At 39.6% G+C, this 24,926-nt stretch overlaps 3 protein-coding genes across 11 annotated transcripts in view; 2 read left to right on the top strand and 1 right to left on the bottom strand.

Moving 5' to 3' along the window:
• Positions 1 to 8,305, bottom strand: part of LOC110834930 (NHL repeat-containing protein 2) — a 30,535-nt gene extending 22,230 nt beyond the window's left edge. For 2 of the 7 annotated variants that reach the window (XR_015536695.1, XM_087354432.1), the window contains exons 1-2: positions 6,459 to 7,114; positions 3,226 to 3,450 (exon numbers count right to left, since the gene is read on the bottom strand). Coding sequence is in view for 2 of the 7 variants with exons in the window: in XM_087354432.1 (XP_087210558.1) it covers positions 3,226 to 3,450; positions 6,459 to 6,467 (234 nt within the window). In the remaining 5 variants the exon portion in view is untranslated. The other 5 variants (XR_015536665.1, XR_015536708.1, XR_015536705.1 and 2 more) reach the window with 5 other exon arrangements.
• Positions 4,575 to 6,353, top strand: LOC147875167 (uncharacterized). Its single transcript, XM_087347959.1, has 2 exons — positions 4,575 to 5,880; positions 6,115 to 6,353. The coding sequence occupies exons 1-2, from the start codon at positions 5,763 to 5,765 to the stop codon at positions 6,351 to 6,353; spliced, it is 357 nt and encodes a 118-aa protein (XP_087204085.1). The 5' UTR covers positions 4,575 to 5,762.
• Positions 8,306 to 11,215: 2,910 nt separating the features above from the next.
• LOC110836770 (kelch-like protein 10) lies at positions 11,216 to 24,674 on the top strand. 3 transcript variants are annotated; one of them, XM_087353635.1, is made up of 10 exons: positions 11,220 to 11,578; positions 13,680 to 13,867; positions 15,180 to 15,431; positions 16,777 to 17,056; positions 18,731 to 18,967; positions 19,850 to 20,019; positions 20,308 to 20,477; positions 21,897 to 22,055; positions 22,661 to 22,751; positions 24,401 to 24,674. In XM_087353635.1, the coding sequence occupies exons 2-10, from the start codon at positions 13,683 to 13,685 to the stop codon at positions 24,549 to 24,551; spliced, it is 1,695 nt and encodes a 564-aa protein (XP_087209761.1). In that variant the 5' UTR covers positions 11,220 to 11,578; positions 13,680 to 13,682; the 3' UTR covers positions 24,552 to 24,674. The 3 variants fall into 3 exon arrangements, with proteins under 3 accessions (XP_087209794.1, XP_087209761.1, XP_087209730.1); XM_087353604.1 differs by having other exon boundaries at positions 11,222 to 11,578; positions 22,661 to 22,868; XM_087353668.1 differs by lacking the exon at positions 22,661 to 22,751 and having other exon boundaries at positions 11,216 to 11,578; positions 24,401 to 24,511.
• The last annotated feature ends 252 nt before the right edge of the window (positions 24,675 to 24,926 follow it).

Raw genomic sequence — 24,926 nt, 5'->3', positions numbered from 1 at the left:
GTAATCTGACCTATACGTAAAGTTATCAGTAAATAAGGACCTTTAAAAATCTGTAATGTATTTTATTGTAATTATAATTGTTTATACATTTATTGTAATTTTAATGAACCAATGTGTACAATTTTCAATGCATCTGGCGCGTTAAGCACCCACCTCTCGAAAACTGTACATACATACATCTTTATTACATTCCATGGATCCATAAGTTAGTCAGATGACAATGGGATGTAGAATAAGTCATAATAATACAATACATGTCACAAATACAAACTAAGGGTTCACATGAAGTAGAGATAAGTTACAAATAAATCCACCCATTACATACAATAGATAAATTATGACTTGTAAACATTAGAAATTCATCCAGAGTAAAAGGAGAGTGTAGTTAAGTATCTTTTTAATGCTACCTTAAATTGCTCCTTCTTATTTACAAGACTTGTGAGATTTGATGGTAGACTGTTGAAAATTTTGATCCCTGCATAATATGCACTCTTCTGAAAACATGAGAGGTTGGCAATTGGTCTATGAAGCTGATTTTTATTTAACACTGTGTACAGCAGAATTAGTTTGAAAATGTTCTTGGTTATTTATAATAAAGTTCATTAACGAGAATTTGTATTCACAAGGAAGAGCTAAGATTTCTAATTTCTTAAATAGACTTCTACATGAATTCCTAGGTTTGACACCAGCCATTAATCTAACAATTTTCTTTTGTAAAGTGAATATCTTTTTGATGTTTGATGAATTTCCCAAAAAAAATTATTCCATATTTCATTAAAGAGTCAGTGTTGCTGACATGCAACAGAGATCTAACTGCGTAACATGCTCCACTTAACTTAGGTACCAGTTTATCAATACGATTTGTCCAATTTAGGTGATTATCAATTTGCAAACCCAGGAATTTTGTGTTTATTGACTCTTGTATATACTTCCCATTATAACCAATACTTAAAGCACATTGTGGTGAGTTATTTGTTATAAATTTTATTATATTCGTTTTATCAAGATTTAGGGCCAGCTTGTTAGCAGTAAAACCATATTTACTCATATGAGACAGAACTATGTTTGATGTTGCACAGATATCATCCAAAATTTTATTAGAAATTATGACCTTTGTGTCATCAGCAAATATTATGGGTTCTGTTAAAGTATTTATTATTGGAGGAAGGTCATTTATGTATATTATAAAAAGCAAGGGCCCTAAAATTGACCCTTGGGGAACTCCACATTTTATTGTTCCCCAGTTTGAGAAAAATTTATGATTCTTTTTAGGTGATTTTACTTCAACCTTTTGTTTTCTATCTGTTAGATAGGATCTGAACCATTGCGCTGCTATTACTTCAATGCCATAAAAATGCAATTTATCCAACAAAATTTCATGATTTACAGAGTCAAAAGCTCTTGCTAAATCACAGAAAATTCCTCCAACATGCATTTTTTTGGTTAATAGATGTAAGCACTTTGTCTGTTAGCTTGAAGGCCGCATCTTCATTTACGCATTTAAAATAAATATTTTGCTTTATATTCCTTTTTAAAATGAATTGTATCATAATAGATTATGGCTTTATTAACAATATCCTTTAATAGTTTATAGATTAAATTGCTGTACAAATTACTCGTGCTTAAATTCGCCAATAAGATTTGACATGACACACACCCAGTGGATAACCAATGAGATGCCTCCATTTTAGTTACGCAAGTCGGCATAGCGTCTGGTTTCGCTGTGAGGTAGTAACGCCTTACAAAAAGCAGCTAATAACCAGTACGGTTATTTTTCGTATATATCTTCAAATTGTTTACTATAATGGTGAGTAATGTATTTTTATCAGTTCATAAATTTTGAGGACGTAATTTTCGTTTTGTTCTTTGATTAAAATGGTTTTCACGAATGGAATGTACTACCTCTGTGAAATACGTTATTACTTATTATTAATAAAATGTAAGTTAATGCAAAAGTAATGTGAATTTTTAATTTTGTGTGATACGTTTGTCATATAACCTAAATTAATTAATTTTGCTTCCATGTGGCAGTTGCTGCATGTCGGCAATGCAGGATCTATTGCCACTGAGTATTCGAAATTTTAAATTTTGTTAAGGCTTGAATAAATGATGGAATTTCCTTGTAAGAGAAAGTTGAGTCTGTATTTAATTTGTTATAAACGATCAGTGAGGTTCTGTATGAAATGAGTTTCCAATGTGATACATCAGTTGTATATATTTGTACCTTCATTGATGTGGCAGTCTTGAAAATGGACAATACTTATTTCACATTGACTAAACATTATCTGTGAAGAATCACTGCTTCCATATGTGTGGATTTTGAACTGTGGCTCTAAAACATTTAAGAAATTCATAAGCTACTGTAATTTCATGTTTCACTTAAAAGCATAAGAAAGGACAGGATTTTTCAATGTCTTGTCATGTGACAGGGTGATCTGAAGTAGTGTTGTGTTTCAGCCTGAGTGTATTTCGATCCATATTGGACAAGCTGGCGTGCAGATGGGAAATGGGTGCTGGCAACTCTATTGCCTTGAGCATGGGATCCAGCCCGATGGCCAAATGCCACCTGACAATATTCCAGAAGATGATGACAACTTCAAGACATTCTTCAGGGAAAGTTATGAAAAAATATATGTGCCAAGAGCAGTTTTTGTGGACTTGGATCCCACAGGCAAAGGAGCATGCTGTTTAATTGTATTGGGAAATGCCCATTGAAATGTAGCGAAGTATAATGTTGATGTTGACGTTGACTGGTGTGTTCACAGATAAAGTTCGCACTGGCACGTACAGACAGCTATTCCACCCTGCTAATTTCATTACTGGAAATGAAGATCCTGCTGACAACTATGCCCGAGGTCACTACACCTTCGGCTTATCTTATACACTGAATTTAATGACTGGGTTAGTTGTGCTTCTTCACACAGGCCTGGGTTTGCACCTAGGTCAGTCCAAATGAAATTTGTGGCGAACAAAGTGGCACTGAGACACATTTTGATCTGAGACCTTTGGTTTTCCCCTGAAAGTGTCACTCCACCATTGCTCCATATTCTATCATATATCATCTGGGGACTAAACAAACGGCCCGTTACAGACCCAGTCCCACACAGACATAGTCTCACCCCACAGCATCAATAACAATAACAACAGTGGTATCCTCTTCATCACACAATGATTATTTTCCTGCCTTTGAATAATTAAAATAACACAAGTTCTGATGACAGTTACCTGTACAGCGTCTGGAGTTTCACAACACCCAGTCTTGTTGCCTGCCTTTCCTGATCCCAATACGATTGTACAGACGCTACTCTGTACATTCACAGCCTTTAGTTTGTGATTGTATGAGTCTGCAACATACAGAGTTTTGTTTTGGTTACACCAAGCAACACCCAGAGGGTGCTGTAGTTTTGCATCAAACTGCTTTCCGTCTTTGTCCCCAAACGCAAACAAATTCTGAAAATCACCAAAACATTTATCCTATTCACTTTATATTTGATACTCAGGGAAAAAAAGAATGTGTGAATATCTTCACTGCTGCAAGAACTTCAAATCTCACAACAAATCAATATGTTTACTGTATTTACTTACTGAAGTATTTGATTTTCATTCAGTCCTACCATCCAGCATCGAAAATACATTAGGGCATCAGATGAAAAGATCTCCAAACTAAATTAGCATTTAACAAATTACAAATTTGTAAATTAAAGTATATTTTTGGGGAAATTAATAATGGATACATCAGATAAAATGGAATGTCTGATAATGGAAGTTCAGATAGTAGGGACTCTGCCGTATCTACTCGACAGAAGGTAACCTGTTAGGTCTGATGGTGTCATGGGCATTACAGGCTGTAAATAATTATACTTTATGAATGCACATGTAAATGTTTCAGATATGTTAAACTGTGCGTATTTGATGTCCATGTGCTATGGTCCCATACCCACATCTCGTTGAATTTATAGCTACGGGAGTAGTGCTGAGGTATCGCAAACCTTCCCATGATATTTAAATTGGGAAAAGAAGTCTGCACTTAAAGTTTAAAGATTGTTAAAGAAAATAAATATTTGTCTTTGTTCTGTAAGTTTTCAATTTTTGGTATATAGGTACTTTACGGCACTTTGTTGAAATTAATCAAGAATGTGATACCGTGACAGCAGTCTGGTAGAAAGCTATAAATGTGCTACCAAGAAATAATTTATGAATGCTTCTTAACAATCAGAGGTTGGGCCTCCAGGGTCTGTTCCAAGCCTCAAAACTGATCAGACCATCTTTTCTTCTTTTCTGAGGTTTGTATAACAATGCTTTCCTATGCAGTATGTTGTTCTCCATTCTTTCTGTTCTCTCCAGTGTTCTTGGTATATCTCTGTATCTTCTACTGTATTAGTCATGCAAACACGATCTCTAATTATTAACTGATTGCAGGTATAATCGCCTAAGGTAATGAACTCGTGTTTACAGCAATTGTAACAACTCCAATTGCAGGCAGCAGTAATACAGAGTGTCCAGATGAAAGGTAACCAAAATAAAAAATTTATATCTCGGAAACTAATCGTCAAAGACGTATCCAGTAAATGTCATCGGAAAAGAAAACTGAAAGTTTTTTCATGCCCGGCTCACGCGTGAGCTCAGTAACAATGTCGACACCACAGGAATAGGTTCAATGCGTGTTGTGGCTAGCAGAGTTTCAATCTCTTACGGCTGTCCAGCGTCGTTTTAGAACGCAGTATGGATGCCAACCTCCTACACGGAAAAGCATTCGATTCTGGGACAACAAACTGAGGACTACAGGTAGTCTGTTGCGTTTAAAATCTCCTGGAAAGACACGGACCTCTGAAGAAAATGTCAATCGCATTAGAGAGGCATTCCAGCAAAGTTCGCGCAAATCAATTCGTGCTGCTAGCTTGCAGTTACAAATTCCACGTTCAACAGTGTACTATGTGCTACACAAAAGGCTCTGCTTAAGAGCGTACAAGATTCAAATGATTCATGCACTAAAACCGACTGACAACAAACTTTGCTGTGGACATGCAAAAAGAATTGACGCGTCACCCGATTTCCTCCGCCAAGTGTGCTTCTCGGACGAGGCGACGTTCCATGTCAATGGAGTTGTAAACGGGTACAACTGCAGGATTTGGGGCAGTCAAAATCCACATGTCACATTTGAGTTGGAGAGAGGCAGCCCCAAAGTGAACGTGTGGGCCAGCTTAATTCACGACAAGTTGATTGGACCGTTTTTCTTTTCAGAAAAGACTGTGACCGGACGTTCGTACTTGGACATGCTGGAGCTGTATGCGCTGCCCCAGTTACCACCTCAAACTATCCTCCAACAAGATGGGGCGCCGCCACATTTCTGCCACCATGTTAGGAATCACCTGGACAGAGAGATTGCTGGAAGATAGATCAGCAGAGGTGGACCAATCGCTTGGCCTCCTGGGTTGCCAGATTTAGCCCCATTGAATTTTTTCTTGTGGGGTTATGTGAAGAACATCGTCTACCAGGTTAAGATCAACGACCTTAAACACCTGAAAGCCCGCATAAGGGACGCTGTGGCTATGGTAACACCAAACATGCTTCAAGCAACGTGGAACGAGGTCAACTATCGTCTGGATATTTGTTGTGCCACCGGAGGAGCCCACATTGAAATTTACTGAGAAAAAAACTTTCAGAGTTTTCCTTTCCGATGACATAAACCGGATACGTCTTTGACAATTAGTTTCCGAGATATAAATTTTTTATTCTGGATACCTTTCATCCGGACACTCTGTATGCCTGCAAGCCAGCAGGGGACAAATGTGGACATGGTCCAGACAGGGAGCAGCTCACCACTGTACCCACGAACCCAGTACACTATCTCGCGGGCCCATGTCACACTGGACCAAGCAGGTACGAGCAGAACTGAGCCATTCCAGTCTTTACTTGTGGATGAGAGGTTGTTTTATATGTCTGGTTGCTGTTAGCAGCCAGTAAGACAGTCACTGACATATATAAATGTTAACCTATGAGTAGTAGCATAACCATGTGGAAGAAAAAGTTTAAAATCATTGGTGTAGGAGGAGGGTATAAAGACACTGATTTTATAGTTGAGACTATCACCAACAGTATCTGTCTATTTTTCAGCTCAATCACCAGAGAACCCTTACTCCTTGCAGGGAGGTTATGGCACTGTGGGAAGTCTGCCATTGGCTGGAGGGGGGGGGGCTCGTGGCCTCCCTCACCACCATCCTGGTGTTACTGGCACACAGCAGGGACTCTATAGGTACATTAGTAAGGTGGCCTATTTTGAAAGGCAGTGTATTGTGAGTTCTAATGTGTTTGTAGTACTGGGATATCTGCCCAGGATCTGGGACCATGGGTAAGCGACTGCAGGGCCATCCACTAAAAAGCTTCAGTGTACCTGCACCCCCTCCACCCCTCAGCAGAAACATGTGGGTGAGTATTAAGATTTTAAGTCTCCATCTCACTTTCACCATGTACTGGTACTTCCAAAACAGTGTGTTTGGAATTATCTGCTTTTATTCCCTAGCTCCTTCAGTGACTGTTAGGCTTCAGGGGTCAAGTCCATACAAGAAGGCAGATATCCTGGCTTAGGAGCTGCTGTTTCTGCACAAGGGCGCAGTGTGGCTCCAGGACCCTCTACTGCCCCCACAAACAGCATAATTGTGATTAGAATAACCCAATTAGTGTTTAAGTTCAGTTTAGAATGAAAATAGAACCCCAAATAAAGATATGACATGTCAAGAGCATCCGAACCCTACTCATAACCAATGCAATGAGCAAGTAGCCAGTGGCAATTATGTATATAACAACTGTTTACTCTAGGAACCACTGAAAATTGATAAATACATCTGTGTAAAAATCAAGGTAGCATTTTCAGTGTGTGTCCCTCGAAACCAAACTGTCCTGGGCTCAATATGCTATGTTATTAGTATTCATTTCATGGCCTAACCTTCTCAACGGCTTCCGGAAACACAGTTAGTACTGAAATGGGATAATTTTTCACATTACTTTTATCTCCTTATTTGATATTACTTAATGGGAGATAAGACAGAGATCGGCAAGCTTTAAAAATTTGTCGTCTTATTTCATTATAACCTCATACATTGATTTTAGGTTTCAAATGTACATACCTACTACTGTGGGCTCCAGGTCCACAAAAACTGCTCTTGGCAGATATATGTTTTTTTGTAAGTTTCCCTGAAGAATGTCTTGAAGTTGTCATCACCTTCTGGAATATTGTCAGGTGGCATTTGGCCATCGGGCTGGATCCCATGCTCAAGGCAATAGAGTTGCCAGCACCCATTTCCGATTTGCACGCCAGCTTGTCCAATATGGATCGAAATACACTCAGGCTGAAACACAACACTACTTCAGATCACCCTGTCACATGACAAGACATTGAAAAATCCTATCCTTTCTTATGCTATTAAGTGAAACATGAAATTACAGTAGCTTATGAATTTCTTAAATGTTTTAGAGCCACAGTTCAAAATCCACACACATATGGAAGCAGTGATTCTTCACAGATAATGTTTAGTCAATGTGAAATAAGTATTGTCCATTTTCAAGACTGCCACATCAATGAATGTACAAATATATACAACTGATGTATCACATTGGAAACTCATTTCATACAGAATCTCACTGATCGTTTATAACAAATTAAATACAGACTCAACTTCCTCTTACAAGGAAATTCCATCATTTATTCAAGCCTTAACAAAACTTAAAATTTCGAATACTCAGTGGCAATAGATCCTGCATTGCCGACATGCAGCAACTGCCACATGGAAACAAAATTAATTAATTCAGGTTATATGACAAACGTATCACACAAAATTAAAAATTCACATTACTTTCTCATTAACTTACATTTTATTAATAATAAGTAATAACGTATTTCACAGAGGTAGTACATTCCATTCGTGAAAACCATTTTAATCAAAGAACAAAACGAAAATTACATCCTCAAAATTTATGAACTGAGAAAAATACATTACTCACCATTATAGTAAACAATTTGAAGAAATATACGAAAAATAACCGTACTGGTTATTAGCAGCGTTTTGTAAGGCGTTACTACCTCACAGCGAAACCAGACGCTATGCTGACTTGCGTAACTAAAATGGAGGCATCTCATTGGTTATCCACTGGGTGTGTGTCATGTCAAATCTTATTGGCGAATTTAAGCACGAGTAATTTGTACAGCAATTTAATCTATAAACTATTAAAGGGTATTGTTAATAAAGCTATAATCTATTATGAAACAATTCGTTTTAAAAAGGAATATAAAGCAAAATATTTGTTTATTTTAAATTCCCACAGAGAGAGAGAGAGGAGTACGTGTGTGTGTGTGTGTGTGTGTGTGTGTGTGTGAGAGAGAGAGAGAGAGAGAGAGAGAGCGAGAGTGAGAGAGTGAGTGAGAGAGAGTTTCTGGGATTAATTTTAATGCATATTTTTTTTAAACGTTTCACCATAAAACAGTGTCATAACTTCAACTATTACAGACTTTCACTACATGGAAGTTGACAGACATAACCTTAAAGTTTATCATCAGTTTTTTTTAAATTTTTAATGCAAAAACAGCTGCAACAAAATTGGTCACATACACATGCATAATGTTACATTATACTTTATCAAAAATATCCTTAATGAAAGTTCATACTTTTAGTGCTGTATTTAAATGGTGCTACTGATGCTCCCACATTGAAATCACACAAACACTATGTTCATGTTGGTATTATTCATGTTACGGTACAAAAATTTCAAGTTTCGTCTATGAAAATCCTCAGTTTGTCCAAAGTTGTTGTGGAGGCTAAACTAACAGAGACATGAGGTTACTAGTCTATGTGTTAATTAATTAATATTGCTGCAAGACGCACAATACCATGGATTAAAGGTTATAATGTTCGAAGGAAGTGGCTGCCTTGGTGTATTTTGGATGACTTTGTGTGATATTGGAAGGTGTTCTAACTGATGCAGAGAACTTATGCCTTTAATCTTTAGGAGAGTGGTGAATCTACAAATGAATTAAATTGGCATGTAAAATAACTGAAGTACCCAGAGGGCTAGGACGATGAAACGTTTGTCTTTTCGCCATTTAACTACTTGGCACTGCTGGTGGCCCGAGAAGAATCTGTTATAAATTGGCATGTTATGTTAATTTATTAGGTAGAAACATAAGTGTTAAAAGAGTAAGAAGGAAATTCTGTTGCAAGAAAATAAAAAAGAAATGTAGGTGAAAGTATGACTAGTTAAATAAATACATTTTATGTCAAGTAAAAAAACATGGGAACAAAAAAAAAGTTTCTTGTTGAAATAGAGTATAATTAACTAAAGATATGCTAGTTTTCTTTCCTTTTCCTTCCCTTCTGAGGATGATATTAAGGTAAATTTCAATGTTCACTATGGTACTGCAGTGATTATTATTGAAGAAATGTTATTAAATCTATGTGTGAGATGAAATTAACAACTTGGAGAAGATTGATGGGGAGATCACTAGAATTCCATGATCAAAATATTATATTGTGATGAAGGGGATTTTTTTGAACAAAGAGGCATCAAAAGAATGTAAATGACAAACATGTAAGACATCGCCACTGGATGGATGTGAGACTTTTTAAAAGGGATCACAGGGGAACAAACAAATAAAAACATTGAATTAAGATGTTCCAGATGAAGACAGAACACACAAGCTAATTGACAATATTTAAAGTTGACAAATATGAAACAAGAGAGTCTTAAGGCCTCTCATCCACTGACCCACTTCTAGTGTAATTGATGCTACAAGAAAAGGAGTTACCTGCATAATGTTCATTACTTCACTGTTAATTTCAAATATTCAAAGAAATCAACATAGGTTGGTCTATGTACAAGTCTTCATTATTTTATTGTATTTCTTCTATCAGCTTGGGTAAAAACAAACAGCTTATATAACACAGTGCATTGTGGGAAAACTGTGGAGGAACACAGATGACAAAGACTTGTTCCAGCCTGAAGGGGAGAAGAAACCTTGCTACTTGCTCCACAAAATTATTCATACACACACTTTACAACGCATATGCAGCACTTTAAATATTTTAGTACCTACCATTTGTTCACAATCTATCCAGAATTTGAAATTTTGAACAAGTACATTTTAAACTTACAAATGTTATTTTTAGAACATTTCATTTTGCGACAAGAATTTCATCTTGGAGCACACAGCTTTATTTAGGATACCCCTGTAAGCATAATTTTCAATAGTTTTGATATGTTCCAGTGATGAGCCATAGTTATAAATATAGCAGAAACAGGCCATATGGTCACATTCAAATATGCCATATAAACATTTTCATCTAGTTCATGAAGTATACCTGTACGCTTTGCCAGGCGTAACTCCTTTCAGGATTCAAGTCTTCAATGAAATAAAGACCACATCCATAGAAATCAGTAAAATCAGTAAGTTACATATCACTAAATATTTCCAGTTTTTCATAAGCCATTCTTTGGGGAAGGGGGAGGGGGGAATATTAATGAATCTTTATAAATTTCTTTTCGAATAGAAATGGTGTTTTGAGGCTTGCTTGGACACTTCGCTACTAGAATATTATTAAATGGGGACTAAAACATTTATGCAATTTCTGCTCCTTGATAATAATTCTAGTCAAAAATAAAAATATAAGACTACTATCTTCTGTTCATTTTTTTTTACTTCCATCTTGTTATCAAAACCAAAATACTGCTGGGAATTTTACATTTGACCCATAAAAATATATATGAATCATACCAACTTTTCGTTTTGAAACCTTTCACTGTTAATGAAGAAGAATATGTCAGCATGCCGATTAATACTATTTATTTAGTGTTCTGTCTGAGGACAGGTCCATATGAACAGGATCCTTCCATCCTTTTCTCGGACTGGGACCTGTTCATATACGTTCTTGGCAGATGATCCAGAAGTGGTTTACCATTGCCTTCTTCTGTGTGTGAATGGAGTAATTGTTGGGATGCCACGGAGAAACCGGGGAAGCCCCCGGAGGAAAACTCCGTGTTGCCTAGACCACGGCCTTGCCCAACACAAGTTATAAATTCGGGCACCGCCGGGAATCGAACCCGAGACCACAGTATTACAAGGCCAGCGTTCTAACCGCTAGACCACCGTGGCGATTCGATTAATACTAAGTCATAAGAATGTCAGAATATGGATATCTTTATCTGCTACAGGGATTTTTTTCTTATTAGACTTGTAAGGTGCATATGAATTAATCATGCTGTATAATTGCCTGAATAAACCGTATTGCAATCCACTCCGTTACCTAAGAAACTAATTGTTATGTCATCTGTTTATTAGGCATTGTTGTGTTTCATTACTGCCGTCAACAATCCATTTCGTTATTGCGGAAAGAGCTGAACTGTGAATCGTTTGTTGAAGAAGTGCGTCGTAGACTAGATAATATTGTGCTGTTAAAAACGTTTTAGAATATCTCATATAAGAATTATTAAGAAACCTGTGATACTGCCTTCCACTCTCTCATTATATGTTTGATTAAACTGATGATTGCCGGTGGACATCGAGGTCTCTTACAGTTGAACAACGTTTGAGGTAAGGGATTTGCTGAACGTATAAGGGATAGTTAAATAAGCAATGTCTTAATCAAACTATTTACTCAATTGTAAAGCATGTATAAAGGGAATATTTAGAATAAAGCTAATATATAAACTTCCTTTCATTGTATTTATTGCCTAAATATAATATAAACACAAAGACGTATTTACGTCAGATTCTCCGGAACCGTGGTTCCACTGTCAAATTTTATTTCTGTTTTGTAAGCCTAATTATCGATGACTCTCCCTCTCATTATCTTAATACAACAGCTGATTAAATCCGGGAAATGCTTGCTATTATTGAGTCTCACACCAAAAGAAAACTAAGATTAAAATTAACCTAATATAATTTTGCCAGTTCTGATGTATGGGTACGAAACTTGGTCTCTCACTTTGAGGGAGGAACATAGACTGAGGGTCTTTGAGAACAGAGTGTCGAGGAAGATATTTGGACCCAAAACGGGGGTGAGACAGATAATAGAGAAAAGTGCATGACGAGCACCGATGTTGTTAGGATGAGGTGAGCAGGGGAGGGGAGTTGACTAGTTATTGCTTGGGTGGCCTGAAGGGAGGAGACCTCATGGAAGACTTCGGCGTAGGTCGGAGGATAACATTAAGATGGACCTTAGGGAGATGGGACTCGATGGAGCGAACTTGATGCAACTGGCTCAGGGTAGACCCCGGTGGCGGGATTTTGTGAACACTATGATGAACCTTCTGATTCAGTCAAGGAAGTGGCCTATTCTTTGACGAGCCGAGTACCAGTCGACTTTTCATAGAATATCTTGTTCATTGCAGTGTTTGAGTAGCGTGATGTAGGCCTGATCCACGCATGCGTTAGAACGACTTTGAGATTTTGTGACTGTTCCCAACTGTAATTTTCGCGTTCATTTTATAAATTTAAGTGACGTATTGCGCTCGTGGTTTGTATAAATGTGTAACTTAGGCAGGAAAGTCCTTAATCATGTAAACTTTTAAGCACTTTTAGTTCTACAGAGAGAGAGAAGAACTCGAAAATTTTATGCTCATGAAAAGGCGTAGCCTTATTTTTCCAAAATTTGTTTGTTAACTATCTGGTTCTGTATGAAAGGGCACATAATTTTTATGGCATGTTTTTGTCGTAATTTTTTTAAATCGCTTCACCAGAGTAGAAGCAGCTAAGACTTTATGGTTTACATTGATATTTTATAAGTAATGTCTACGTAGTTCACATATAAGAAGATTTAACTTTATGCGAGTAATGACAAACACGTGGCATAACTTAATATTGCCTAATCAGTCACATCTTCAGGGTGATTAAGCCAAGAAGAATCAGATGGGCTGGGGATGTAGAGCGCATGGATGGGACAAGAGGTGTGCACCGGGTATTTTTGGAAAGCCTGAGGGGAAGAGACCGCTGATGAGACCTAGACGTAGATGGGAGGATAATGTAAGGCGGGATCTATGGGAGATAGGAGTTGAAGGAGACTGGATTTTGTTGGCCTAGGACAGGGTCCGGTGGAGGGCTTTGGTTAATTCGGTGATGAACGTTCGGGTTCGGTAATCCATCTAGTTAGTTAGTTATATGTCACATTTAGAGCTTTGTCATTTTGTGTTGGATCTCAACAGAAACAAACTGACTCCATGGAGCCGAAGTCCTGCTTGAGAATCTAACAGTAGCCCAGGTAATCAAGTGTCTCGCCTTTTATAAAAAAATGAAGATTCATGTCCGTGTTTACAAGACCCCGCCTCTAAGCCACACCTTCATTCCTCACCTCTAAGATCCATTTTAATATCATCCCAGCAACTCATACGACTCTCAAGTAACCTTTTCGTCTGAGGTCTTCCGATTAAAAAGTTGCACTTCTTGTCTCTGCCATGTGTACTACATGCCCCGCCCATGTCATCACCCTTGATCTGACAGCCTACAATTTATTAATTAGTGAAGAGATCTATAAAGCTCCATATTACGCAATTTTCATCTTTCCCTTGTTAGTAACTCTCTCGCAAGACCAGATATTATTCTCAGTACCGTGTTCCCTCTCAGTCACTCTCAGTTGATGTGCACACGCGTCAGTATGAAGAAAAATCTGTAACAGCGATGGACTGTTTTTTTTCAGGAGATGGAGTCAAATCAAAGTCGCAGCTGTTTTCAAGACGGCGGCAGGTGCAATTGCACCAAAGCATTGGTTTCTCTGAACGAGCTGAGAGAGAAGAACCTCTTGTGTGACGCGGTGTTGAGGTTGGAAGATGGTGGCTTCTTTCGAGTCCACAGAGTGATTCTGTCGATGCGTAGCGAATATTTCAGGTTGGTTTATTTACTGACGTTGTTGATTATGTGAAATAAGGACATAATTGACGTCAATTAGTGTGAAATGTTATATCCCCTTTGTTGCAGAAACTAGGATTTTTATATGGCTATTTGTCTTTTGTTAGTTGTTCATTGTCATGAAATCTCACGGCGGTGAGGAAGAAGAAGAATAAGAATGTCTTCTGGACGTTTCGCCGTACAAACTGAGTGGCATTTCAGACGTACTTACTGCCTTCTTTCTTTGATGATGGGGGCAGTAAGCACCTCTGAAACGTCCGATAATTTCTACGACACAACACGAAGCAACATCCCAGAAGACGTACGTGTTTTTTGTATTAATTTTTAAGTGCAGTTGTACCAAGGAGACAGTCAATCGATCTGGAGGGAGAAATAGAATCCATTTCCAAAACGTCTTGGTTTTAATACATAAAGACGACCGACAAAGTCCAGAAGGAAAGTGGTAATGCACCTTCGTCACGCCGTTGTCCAGGAACATTGAAAGCTGCTGTGTGTTGTTCTGTCTGAAATATAATAAACTGTAACCAAGAACCTCACGAGAAATGTTTCGTTGTTAGGAGAGAATCGTTTGAGGATTTGTGCATACGTTAATTTGCTTGTTTCTTAAACAAAGATGCGGTGCGTTATTGAAATGAGAAATGAATTATAACCGTGAACCACTGTTTCTATTTTCCAACAGACGTTTCTCACGTCATGTTACAAGCTGTGCCCCTCTTTCAGTTTTCCGGCAAGGCAAAGTCTTTAATTTGTAATGAAAATTGTTTGTTGTTTGGTGATCACTTTTTAAAGGTCGCGTAGAAACATCGGCTTTTGTTTTAAGTTGTCTATTGTCGGAAAAATGTTTTGACAGAACCAATAGATTTCATATTACGAATTGCCCAATCAGTGGACTGTACAGCCTGCGATGAATGTTGAAATATTTGTTTTAATTTGCTGGTTGGCTTTAAAATTTCTGCAGTAGTTGTTATAACCTCAGATATCTCTTGAATTAGTCAAGGGTATGTAAGAAACGAGGTGACCATTCTATATTACAAATGTTCGCTGCTTGCTATCCGATTTGTAGGTTAAATTCTGTTAAGCCTACGTCCGCTCTTGGCCCTCTCGCAGTTAATCTGGTCCCGTTAGTAAACACTCTGGGAGTTTTTGAAGTCTTCAGATAACAAAAATCCATCCACCACATTGACAGAAGGATACATTTATTTTGCTACGTGAGTCATAAAAAACTTAATGAGCATGACTTGTAATTTCCTGCTCGCCGTTTCTCCAAATCGACTGCGTCGTGACGTTTCAGGACCCTCTTCACGACAACACTGCACACCAGTGAGGAGACTGATATTCTCCTCCGCGGAGTCAGCTCAGACATGATGACCCACATACTGGATTATGTTTATTTTCGCGACCTGGACATCCGCTCCGACAACGCCTGTCAGCTGTACGTGACGGCTGACTACTTGTGTTTCCCGGACGTTACTGAACTCTGCTGCGACTTCCTCAAGGACTCGATGGACGCCGACAATTGTATCGGCATCATGCATTTCGCAAGGTAATCGATGTTCATTTGTCATTTGCTGTGACGCCAGCTTTGATCAAGAGAGCAGCCGAGTGCCGGGTCGGAGGTTAGAACCTCTGATTGAGGACTGGGCAAATTATAAGTCGTAGTAGGTCAGGGTTGTTTGGCGGGTTATTATTAACGTGCCTGTAATTTAAATATTCTGATTTACCTGCGTATGTTTGAGAGTCATTATGACCAGCAATGACAGATTTCACCATGTAGAACGTTAATCGCGACCAATTGCAGGGTCATAATTAAATCTGTCTTCCTCTCGAATTCCTTTTCTTCTTTTTCTCTTTCTTTCTCTGCGGTACTCCTTGCTTCTTACATACTCCTCCCAATATCAAAACCAACATTCAGCCCCACATCTTTCTGCATACAGCAAAACCTGGGTTAACCGAGCCTCGATTATCCGATTCCCGCAAGAGACCGAATTTCAACCAGATCGGTTGCGATTGGTTTCCACAGGCGAGAGTGTTTAAAGCGATGTCCACGCGGTACAGTTCATTGATCTAACCTCACACACAGAGTTTGCTGAGTATTATGAACACTTCAAGATATTTAGAGAATTGGTTGTTATCGGGCAAAGACAAAAGACAACCCGCTGGTTCCCGTAGACGCTGAACTCCAACTCCTTCTTGTTCATGACAAATCGACTGACATCGGCAGAATCACACCAGAACCCCCACTTCATGCGATGGACAGAATGACTGATAAATTCACTAATTTAATACAGGGACTCCCTCGAATAGCGCCCACGAGTGACTTTTGACGTCGGCTTGTGCGTGCGAAACGCCCGCATCATCCGCCGCCGAGGAAAATCTGTATTGAGTCTCTACTCATTTGTTCATATCGATGACCACGTTCCCCTTTCCCTCGCTCGTCCGACTTATCGCCTTATCCGACCCGTGGTTTCCCCCATATAGTCCGGTTAAACGAGGTTTCACAGGATTTACACACGCAGTTAACACAATGTCGTTTCGCCAAGCTTAATGCCAGAATTAAAAATTCTACACTTCTGATCTCACTGCCTTCTTCACTCGCGTACGCCGTGCCCTTGTTTCAAACTATAACTTTATCACGAGGACGAGCGGACATTGCCTGGGAACCTTCAGAGTCGAAACTTTCTATTTTGCCCCGGTTAAACGGAGCGTCTCTCATCGTTGCCTCTCCACGTATCTGCTCTCAGTCTCGCTCATTCGGGCTTCGAAGGGCTAAGGTAAAAACCGGAGGCGAAATACTGTGGTGTGCAAATGCTTGAGAATCCAGCTCTTGCTGCAGTGTTTCAATGTGTCAGAGTTCGATCCTGAGTCGGGTCTAACCCTCGCTGTCGCAGGTCTCACTCCTGCGTCGCCCTCGAGACTCGCGCTCGCCGCTTCGTTCTGCGCCACTTCGTGGAAGTGTCTCGGCAGAGCGAAGAACTACTAGAACTGCCTGTAGAGGAGCTGCAAGCGATAATCGAGACCGAGGAACTGAACGTGAAGGACGAGAAAGTTGTTTGGGAGTGCGTTCTCCAGTGGATTAACCACGACCCGGACAACAGGAAGGGTCACATCGCGGGCCTTTTGAAGGGCGTCAGACTGGGACTACTTGACGCAAAGTTTTTCAAGGAGGTGGTCAGTATGCCCCTGAAATCGTGGATGTTTATAGGAAGTGAAGCCCGCATTTTCAATTCCGTTTTCACACGCGTTCGTAACTAATTAAAGCAAATAGGGAGCCTTTTTCTTCGTCACGTCTAAGCCCGTCTGTCTGTCTGTCCGCAGTTCCAGCTCGAGAACGTCTGAACGGATGTTCATTAGATTTAATGCTGATGAGCTTTAACAGAATCTGTTGACAGATTCCAATTCTGGTTAAAATCTTACAATAACAACATGAAAAGTGCACAATGTTTTGAATGCCTTACTCCGCGCTAAAATTTACTGTGTAAGAAATCCCCAGATTCACTTAGTTACCATGGTTACAATAACTTCCTGTGGAATGCCGCTGGTAACACGATCGCATGTGTGTGAATGAGCAAAACAAATATTCGATTCGTCCTTTTATGCAGATATGCGGTTGGAGATAATAATCGTCCTTTATTCATCGTCTGTAAGTTCGACAGTCCATCGGCGCTACAATATTTTATTACAGTCTCAGCGTTCATCGAGATCCATTACGTGTTTCAGTACAACTACAGCATTCCACCGCTAACTACATTCAAACGTCCACTCTGCTTGAACAGGAAAATCCTCCAACAGATTAATCACGTCTTCTGGAGCAGCGTACTACCTAACCAAAGATCCTACTGCCATAAGAAGCGTGTCTTAGATGCTATAACAATTTCACACATCTCCGACGAAATACATAGACAACCAGAGATCACTTCAGCGCGATAATCCTCAGCTGATTGACCACATAGGGACAACAGATATCTGAAAAGTGCAGCTAGATAGCTTCGTTCTACATCAAGAGTAAATTACCCGAGGGACTTCAAAATCACGGACAGCTTTAACATTCAAATATTTTAACCGTCATATCACGAAGCAGCCATATTCTTTCTTCCATTTCAGCACGTGCTTTAACCCTAGAGAATAAATGTTTCTTCTCTAAGTCAAATGTCCCGTCATTTCAGCCACTCACATCTCACGAATACGTGTGAAACAATCCCACGGATTCATGAAAACGTTATCTGCTTCAGATGTCTTTACAATTTAGAATTCGTATACACTAGTTACAAACACTTAAAGAGAACCACCTGATGATGACCAGTTAAGGTCGAAACATGCAATGGCTCTTAATAGACATCGAGCCCATAATCACACGCTGTTGTGTTGACAGGCTTTCCACCCAACCATCAACATGCAGAAGGTTGCCTCCCTTGAAACTCGAAGCAACTAATTGTCATAATTTTCTTTCGATGTTACGTAATTTTGACGATTAATTAAAGTTATCGAATCAAAAAGAATATGGTGATCGCAGCGGGCATCTCGCACGGGAGAGATGAGAAATAAATTACAATTTTTTAATGTAACTCAAAATGCAACCCTTACTTAAGTATTTAACTTTCGGTTGAAACACATTTCAAAACATTTCCCTAAGATCGATTTAACTTTGTTTTCGTTTCTCTCCACAACCTGTGCATTTGTTAAGAGCGTCGTTACATAAACCAAAAAACATATTTACCCGTATATACCATAGTCTATTTCGGTGAATTCCCAACAAAAATATGTGTGAATTTCTTGTCTCCTCTGCAATGGAACATGGCATCCATTTCTAAAAGATCATAAGGTCCACATTAAACTGTTTAACAGGTATTAAATCATCCATACGTGACGGAAAATGAGGCGTGCGGACCCGTGATCTCGGAGACGCTCGCGTTTCTGCACGACATAGAAATGATGACGAAGGAAGACAAGGAAATCGCGACACCAAGGATTGCCTACCCGCGAATCCCACAGGACATTCTGTTTGCTATTGGTGGGTCACGTTACGAAAATCAGTCAGATTTGATCGAAGCGTACGACGTACGAGCAGACCGGTGGAGTGTGGTGAGTTGCACGCATTTCAACATTTACCGTTCCCTGTTAAATGACGCCTCCGAGATAAAACTACTTTTCCTAATTTTTGCTTATGTTTACTAAGTAATTGTTTATTTAAGCTTAATCACAAGCACCTCGTCGCCTCTTTATTTCGTGTTCGTTCATTTCAATTGAAGTAAAACATTTTTAAGGGAATCTCGAAAGAAATTAATTAAAAAGTATAAATACATAAATTAAACACATGCTGAGTCTCATGAACAATGTAAGTTCTAATAGGAATCGACGAAGGACAAGAAGTTTCCCTTAAATACCATTTACAATAAGCGTCCTACATCAACTGTCATGGCAATCTGTCTGCTGATTTCAGACATGAAACGAAGTCATCGTTGATCGTCAGTGGATTTCAACGTAATAAATGAAGCACTGATCATTGTCGATGTTGGCCATCTGCGTGGTAAACCCTCGTGAATTAGAAGGGTGACACACTGTTTGGGGTAGGGTGGGGAACGTACTGCCTCCATCTTTGCGTCGATAAAACCCAAAACACCAACATCTGTCCTTACCAAAGTACGAACCTGAAATGTCAGCTGTTGATCAGAAATTAATTCTACATTTGTCTGTCGAACTTGAAGGAGCACTTTTTAATGTTTGAGCTTCTCTTCGAGTCTTCCTCTTTCCTCCGTCTCTCGTAATTGCTCCAAGTTCATTTCTCACTGTCTGTGTCGAGTGCGGTAGGCCCGGCCACCCACCACGATGTAGCAATTTCGGTCCACTCTTGGGTGTTGCACCTCTGCCCTGGTGGTTGGTCGCTTGGTCTGTAATATAAGGACTTCACATCAGTAGACCAAGTGACCCAAAGAAACATAAAACCATAACCTGTCGTTCCTGCAGGTGGAGGGGGTCGACTCGGTCGGTCCGCGAGATGGCCATGGCGCGGCAGTTGTCGGTTTCGACATTTACGTCATCGGTGGTTGCGATGGCGGGGAAACATTAAGCTCCTGTCGCTGCTTCAACGCTGTTACGAAGACATGCCGCGAGATAGCGCCTATGCATGAACGCAGGTAAGATGCAGCTTTCTAGCTAAGGAACTCCTCGGAACAGAGTCCTTCTTAAAAAGCTGATAGTCTCTCCGTTAGTCAAGATATAAATGTGGGCAGGGACTGTAAAATTGTACCACTCACATACAGGAGGACATTTGCGACAACGTTGGTTTTAAGAATACGATTTGCTTCTTAATTCATTCAAATTGTGATTTAAAATAACGAGCGAACAATCGCGTTCTGCGAGAGGAAATGCATCTGAATCAGCAATAAATGAGCATAGCAAAGCGTGTACTTTTTTCGTTTCAGAGGCAGTTTAGTGGTGGCAGTTCTGCGAGGTGCAGTGTACGCCATGGGCGGTCGCGATTATTTTAGGACTCACAGAACGGCTGAAAGATACGACTGCAAGACAAATCAGTGGTCGTGGATCGCTCCCATGAACGAAGAGCGATACAATGCAAGTGCAACTGTTCTGAATGGTACGTAAATGCTGTGAAACAGAAATTTGTGAATTAGTGCTGAAGGCGAGGCGTCTGTCTGTCTGTCTGTCTGTCCACGTGTAACAACGCAAGAACGGTTCTGAGGTGGCAGTCGTTTGACTTCTGCCGACGTTTCAAACTAACCTTATTCCTTCATCATCAGCGGTTAGAACGCTGGCCTTGTAATGTCTCGGGTTCGATTCCCGGCGGTGCCCAAATTTATAACTTGTGTTGGGCAAGGCCGTGGTCTAGACAACACGGAGTTTTCCTCCGGGAGCTACCCCGGTTTCTCCGTGGCATCCCAACAATTACTCCATTCACACACAGAAGAAGGCAATGGCAAACCACTTCTGGATCATCTGCCAAGAACGTATATGAACAGGTCCCAGTCCGAGAAAAGGATGGAACGATCCTGTTCATATGGACCTGTCGTCAGACAGAACACTAAATAATAATAAGATGAGGTGGTCTAGGGGTTAGAACGCTGGCCTTGTAATCCTGGGGTCTCGGGTTCGATTCCCGGCGGTGGCCGAATTTATAACTTGTGTTGGGTAAGGCCGTGGTCTAGGCAACACGGAGTTTTCCTCCAGGGGCTTCCCCGGTTTCTCCGTGGCATCCCATTCACACACAGAAGAAGGCAATGGCAAACCACTTCTGGATCATCTGCCAAGAACGTATATGAACAGGTCCCAGTCCGAGGAAAGGATGGAAGGATCCTGTTCATATGGACCTGTCGTCAGACAGAACACTAAATAAATACATCAAGGCATTCCTCTTCGCTCTTGAACTTAGGTTCCCTCACTCCACTGTCCCATATTCTTTTACTATCTCCTTCTTTAATCCGTGCTACGTACTACGTTATTTCACAGACTGCAACGGCTTGAAGTTCTGAGTGTTCGATGGTGTCTTCTGCTCTTGTAAGCTGTCCCTGTGCGTCGTTTCTGCATTTTTAGTGTACACTAGGATCGAGTGTAAACAACCTTCAAACTATCAAACTGGCTCTCGTATAATAAAGATGTAATATGTTTTTGAGACAGTTAATAATCTCATGTAAATAGCACATTTTATTATAAATGTAGAGCACCGCTTTGCAGCCTGTACCGTACATCTCTGGCGCCAAATTTAATAAAATTCGTTTCACAGAAGCTGTAATAATAACCTACCATCATTTCCATTATGCATTGATTTAAGCACTTTGTGCTGTTTATATTAAATTTTATCAGTTAAACTCGTTTCCTGATTGTCTGCATTCGAAACAAAGAAACAGATGAACAGAGACAGCCGTGTCTGTGCAGTTTCTGTCACGTGAAGGGGACATTAAATACAATATCATTAGTAGATTTACAAATTTAAGTACGGATTGTCCAATGTCTGTGCTCTGCGTGGACCAGTTTAATTATAGCTAATTTGTTTTTGCAGACAAAATATACGTCGCTGGTGGAAGTTTTCATATCAGTATTATAACCTCGGTGGAAGTTTATGACCCGGACACCAACCGATGGACGTACGTCGCACCAATGCTTTCTGGACGTGCCGCTTTGTCTTGCGTCGCCTTCCACGGCTGTCTGTACGCCCTAGGTGAGAACTCTGGACATTCTGAGTGATGCTCCGCTATCCTACTTACAGAATTTGCTGTTGTGAAATGTTTTCTTGGTTTTCTTTGCGTGACTGAGATTTTATGAACAGCATTTTCTCCTGTCATTACGAATTTGGTTTGCCAGAAATTTTAACCCCGATTCGTGGTTTCGATTACATTCTCCACGAAGAATACTTAACTGACTAACTAACCAACAACGCATAATCTCTTGTGGTATCTCAAGTAACGTATTCCCCATTTGTCACACAGTCCCAGTTTTAAAGGTAAATATTTTGTTCTTGTGGCAAGGAAATTTCACTTTGCCGTGCTGTTGAAGGTAAGATACCACTTGTGATACATAGGCGTAAAAGGAAGGATAATATTAAAATGTTTTATGGAACTGGAGTATGTGGGAAGGGTTCAACTACAGACTTTTGTGAATAAGGTAATGAAACTTGTGGCTCCATTAACGCCAAACATTTCGTGGCCAGGTGACAGATTTACAAATATCAAGAAGGGCCCCGCTGATTGGGGTTAGAATAAGTTCCGTTTGGCAGCTTTTTTAATATCCTGTGACCTGTTACGGAATCTCTGTGTGTGTGTGCAGGAGGATACAACGAGACACCATCCGAGCTCAGTACAGAAAAATATGACCCTGCAGAAGACACATGGACCGAAATGCCTTGCATGAACTCAAAGTATGAATACGTAAAAGCAGAAGTGATCGACGACACGATCTTTATGATCGCTGATCCTATATACAAGCAATGCTTCCCCACCTACGTCGCATGTTTCAATGACAAGGAAAATCGATGGTTTGTGTCTTTGTTTGACTTCAGGGCTGTATAATCACAAACTGTTACTTTCGAAAAGCTCTAGGAAGTGAATCATTTCCGGTAAAGGTGTCGCGATCTTGCGGATGCTGCGCCGTGTAGTGACTTAGAAACTGACCGACGTTTCAGAGGTTCTTACTGCTTACTCAGGGCCTTGAATACAACGCGAGAAAAATGGGTGTAAGGAAGGGGATAGAATTAAAGCAGATGTTGCGGTCAAGCTGAATCGTTAAAGCAGAGGGCGAATGACTAGGAAATGCTAATCAGACGTAAACTGTAACTGCATTAATAAGAAGCTCTTTGACTAAGTTTCTTTGATCAGTGGTACTATTTGGGCTGGAAGTTTCTGGCGTTCAGCACATCAGCATCACCATAATCTCCGGCTTTCATCAAAGTGTTAGGCCAGTTTCAGGTTTAACGACGCCTATCAGACTCATGTTCCCATTTTTCATGGATGTTTACTTGGAAATGGCTGTCTCTTGGCGTGTTTGACCACGCAGTCTCCTGCCATCTGTTGACGGAGTGAGTAAGCAGGTCCAAAAATACCCCAGAAGACAGATTTCTTTATATTTGTTTGTGCAAGAGCCAGAAATCCCACAGAAATTCGTTTCATTTTGGTTTTTGTCTGTTTTACGTCCAGCAGAACCTCTCCAGATTTATTTTTTGGTGGGACAATTTTTTTTTTTTTGAAAATCTATTGCTAAAAGAGGGAAATATTGTCTCGGGCGCATGTCTCAAACAAGACACGCGCATCTCTCCAAAGAAAGTGTGTGATTAAATTTATTATTCTGACCGAAGGTAATGGCTTAATGAAGTTTACTAAAGGTAGCTAGCGCAGAACACAAGTCATTTGACTGCGTTTTAATACACACATAACCTCTCCCTCCAATTTTATGTAATAAAATGTATTACGTTATAATAGCGCGTTGGCCGGGTTTCTATGTGCATTTGAGTAAAAGAAAGATCACGTGGAAACTGTTCTGAAATGTGGTGTGGCAATCGTGCATTGAATTCCGATTGGGGAATTTTTGTTAAGTTTGTCTGGAAACAAATTACAAGCAACGACATTTCGGTGGAAGCCTGTGCCTTTAGCTTCAAGCAGTTTTCCATTCTACACAAAGACAGAGCCAGCCTCTCAGACATGGAATTCTTTAGGTCAACACATTTTACGACTCGCAAAGATAATTCTTTTACACTTATTCTACTCCGAAATCTCTGATATTTTATAACACCAGAAGAAAAAGTATATATATATATATATTTTTTTTTTTTTTAAGAAAATGGACAATTTCCTTACATAAATGCACATTCAAATTACATTTCTGTTCAATTTATATTAAGTAAATTATTTATGGTAGAAGACGCATTCCTTCGTGAGTTACATCATCTCATGTTGAGCTACATATTTTCTGTAACTGTGTTAGCGAAATGTGATAAAATGTTTCTCGAGTGTAGATGATACTGATGGACGATGAAAGACGGTTTGTTTTCACTTTTAATATTTCAAATTACAGGTACGAGACGGCAGACATGAATGTTCGTAGATTTCATATGTCGACTTGTGTCATCAAGAACCTACCGAATGCAAGCGATTACGCCTACAAACACAGAGACAAATTAATGGAGGAGAAACGTAAAAAAATGTTGTATTCGACAAATCAGTAGTTTACAGTTGATTACAACCACGACGAACACATTAATTTCAATTACTTTCCCTATGAAAATAATGTAGAAAACTAGGAATTGATGTACGAGCTACAAATAAAAATATAAAAGAAAATTATTGTTTGCAGCAAAGAAGGAAAAATTATTTGTCCTCGTCATTTTCTGCTCAAGAAATTAATTATTTTACAGACGTTTAATTTTATATAAAATATTACCATCCATCAACACACAGCAGCTTTACCTTTGCGTCTTGTCTTAAGTAAATTAGGATACAACTAGTGCAAAGAAGATGGCTTGAATGATATGCCTCAGTTTGACTCCAGATCACGTAAAATATTCGTAAAATACTTGGCGGACTCAGTCCGACATCCGGCC

This window comes from Zootermopsis nevadensis, unplaced genomic scaffold (assembly GCF_977971745.1).
Source record: "Zootermopsis nevadensis isolate Lab colony 2312 unplaced genomic scaffold, Znev_1.0 Znev_ptg000001l, whole genome shotgun sequence".
NCBI lineage: Eukaryota > Metazoa > Arthropoda > Insecta > Blattodea > Termopsidae > Zootermopsis > Zootermopsis nevadensis.
This window is presented reverse-complemented; position numbering and strand designations above follow the sequence as displayed.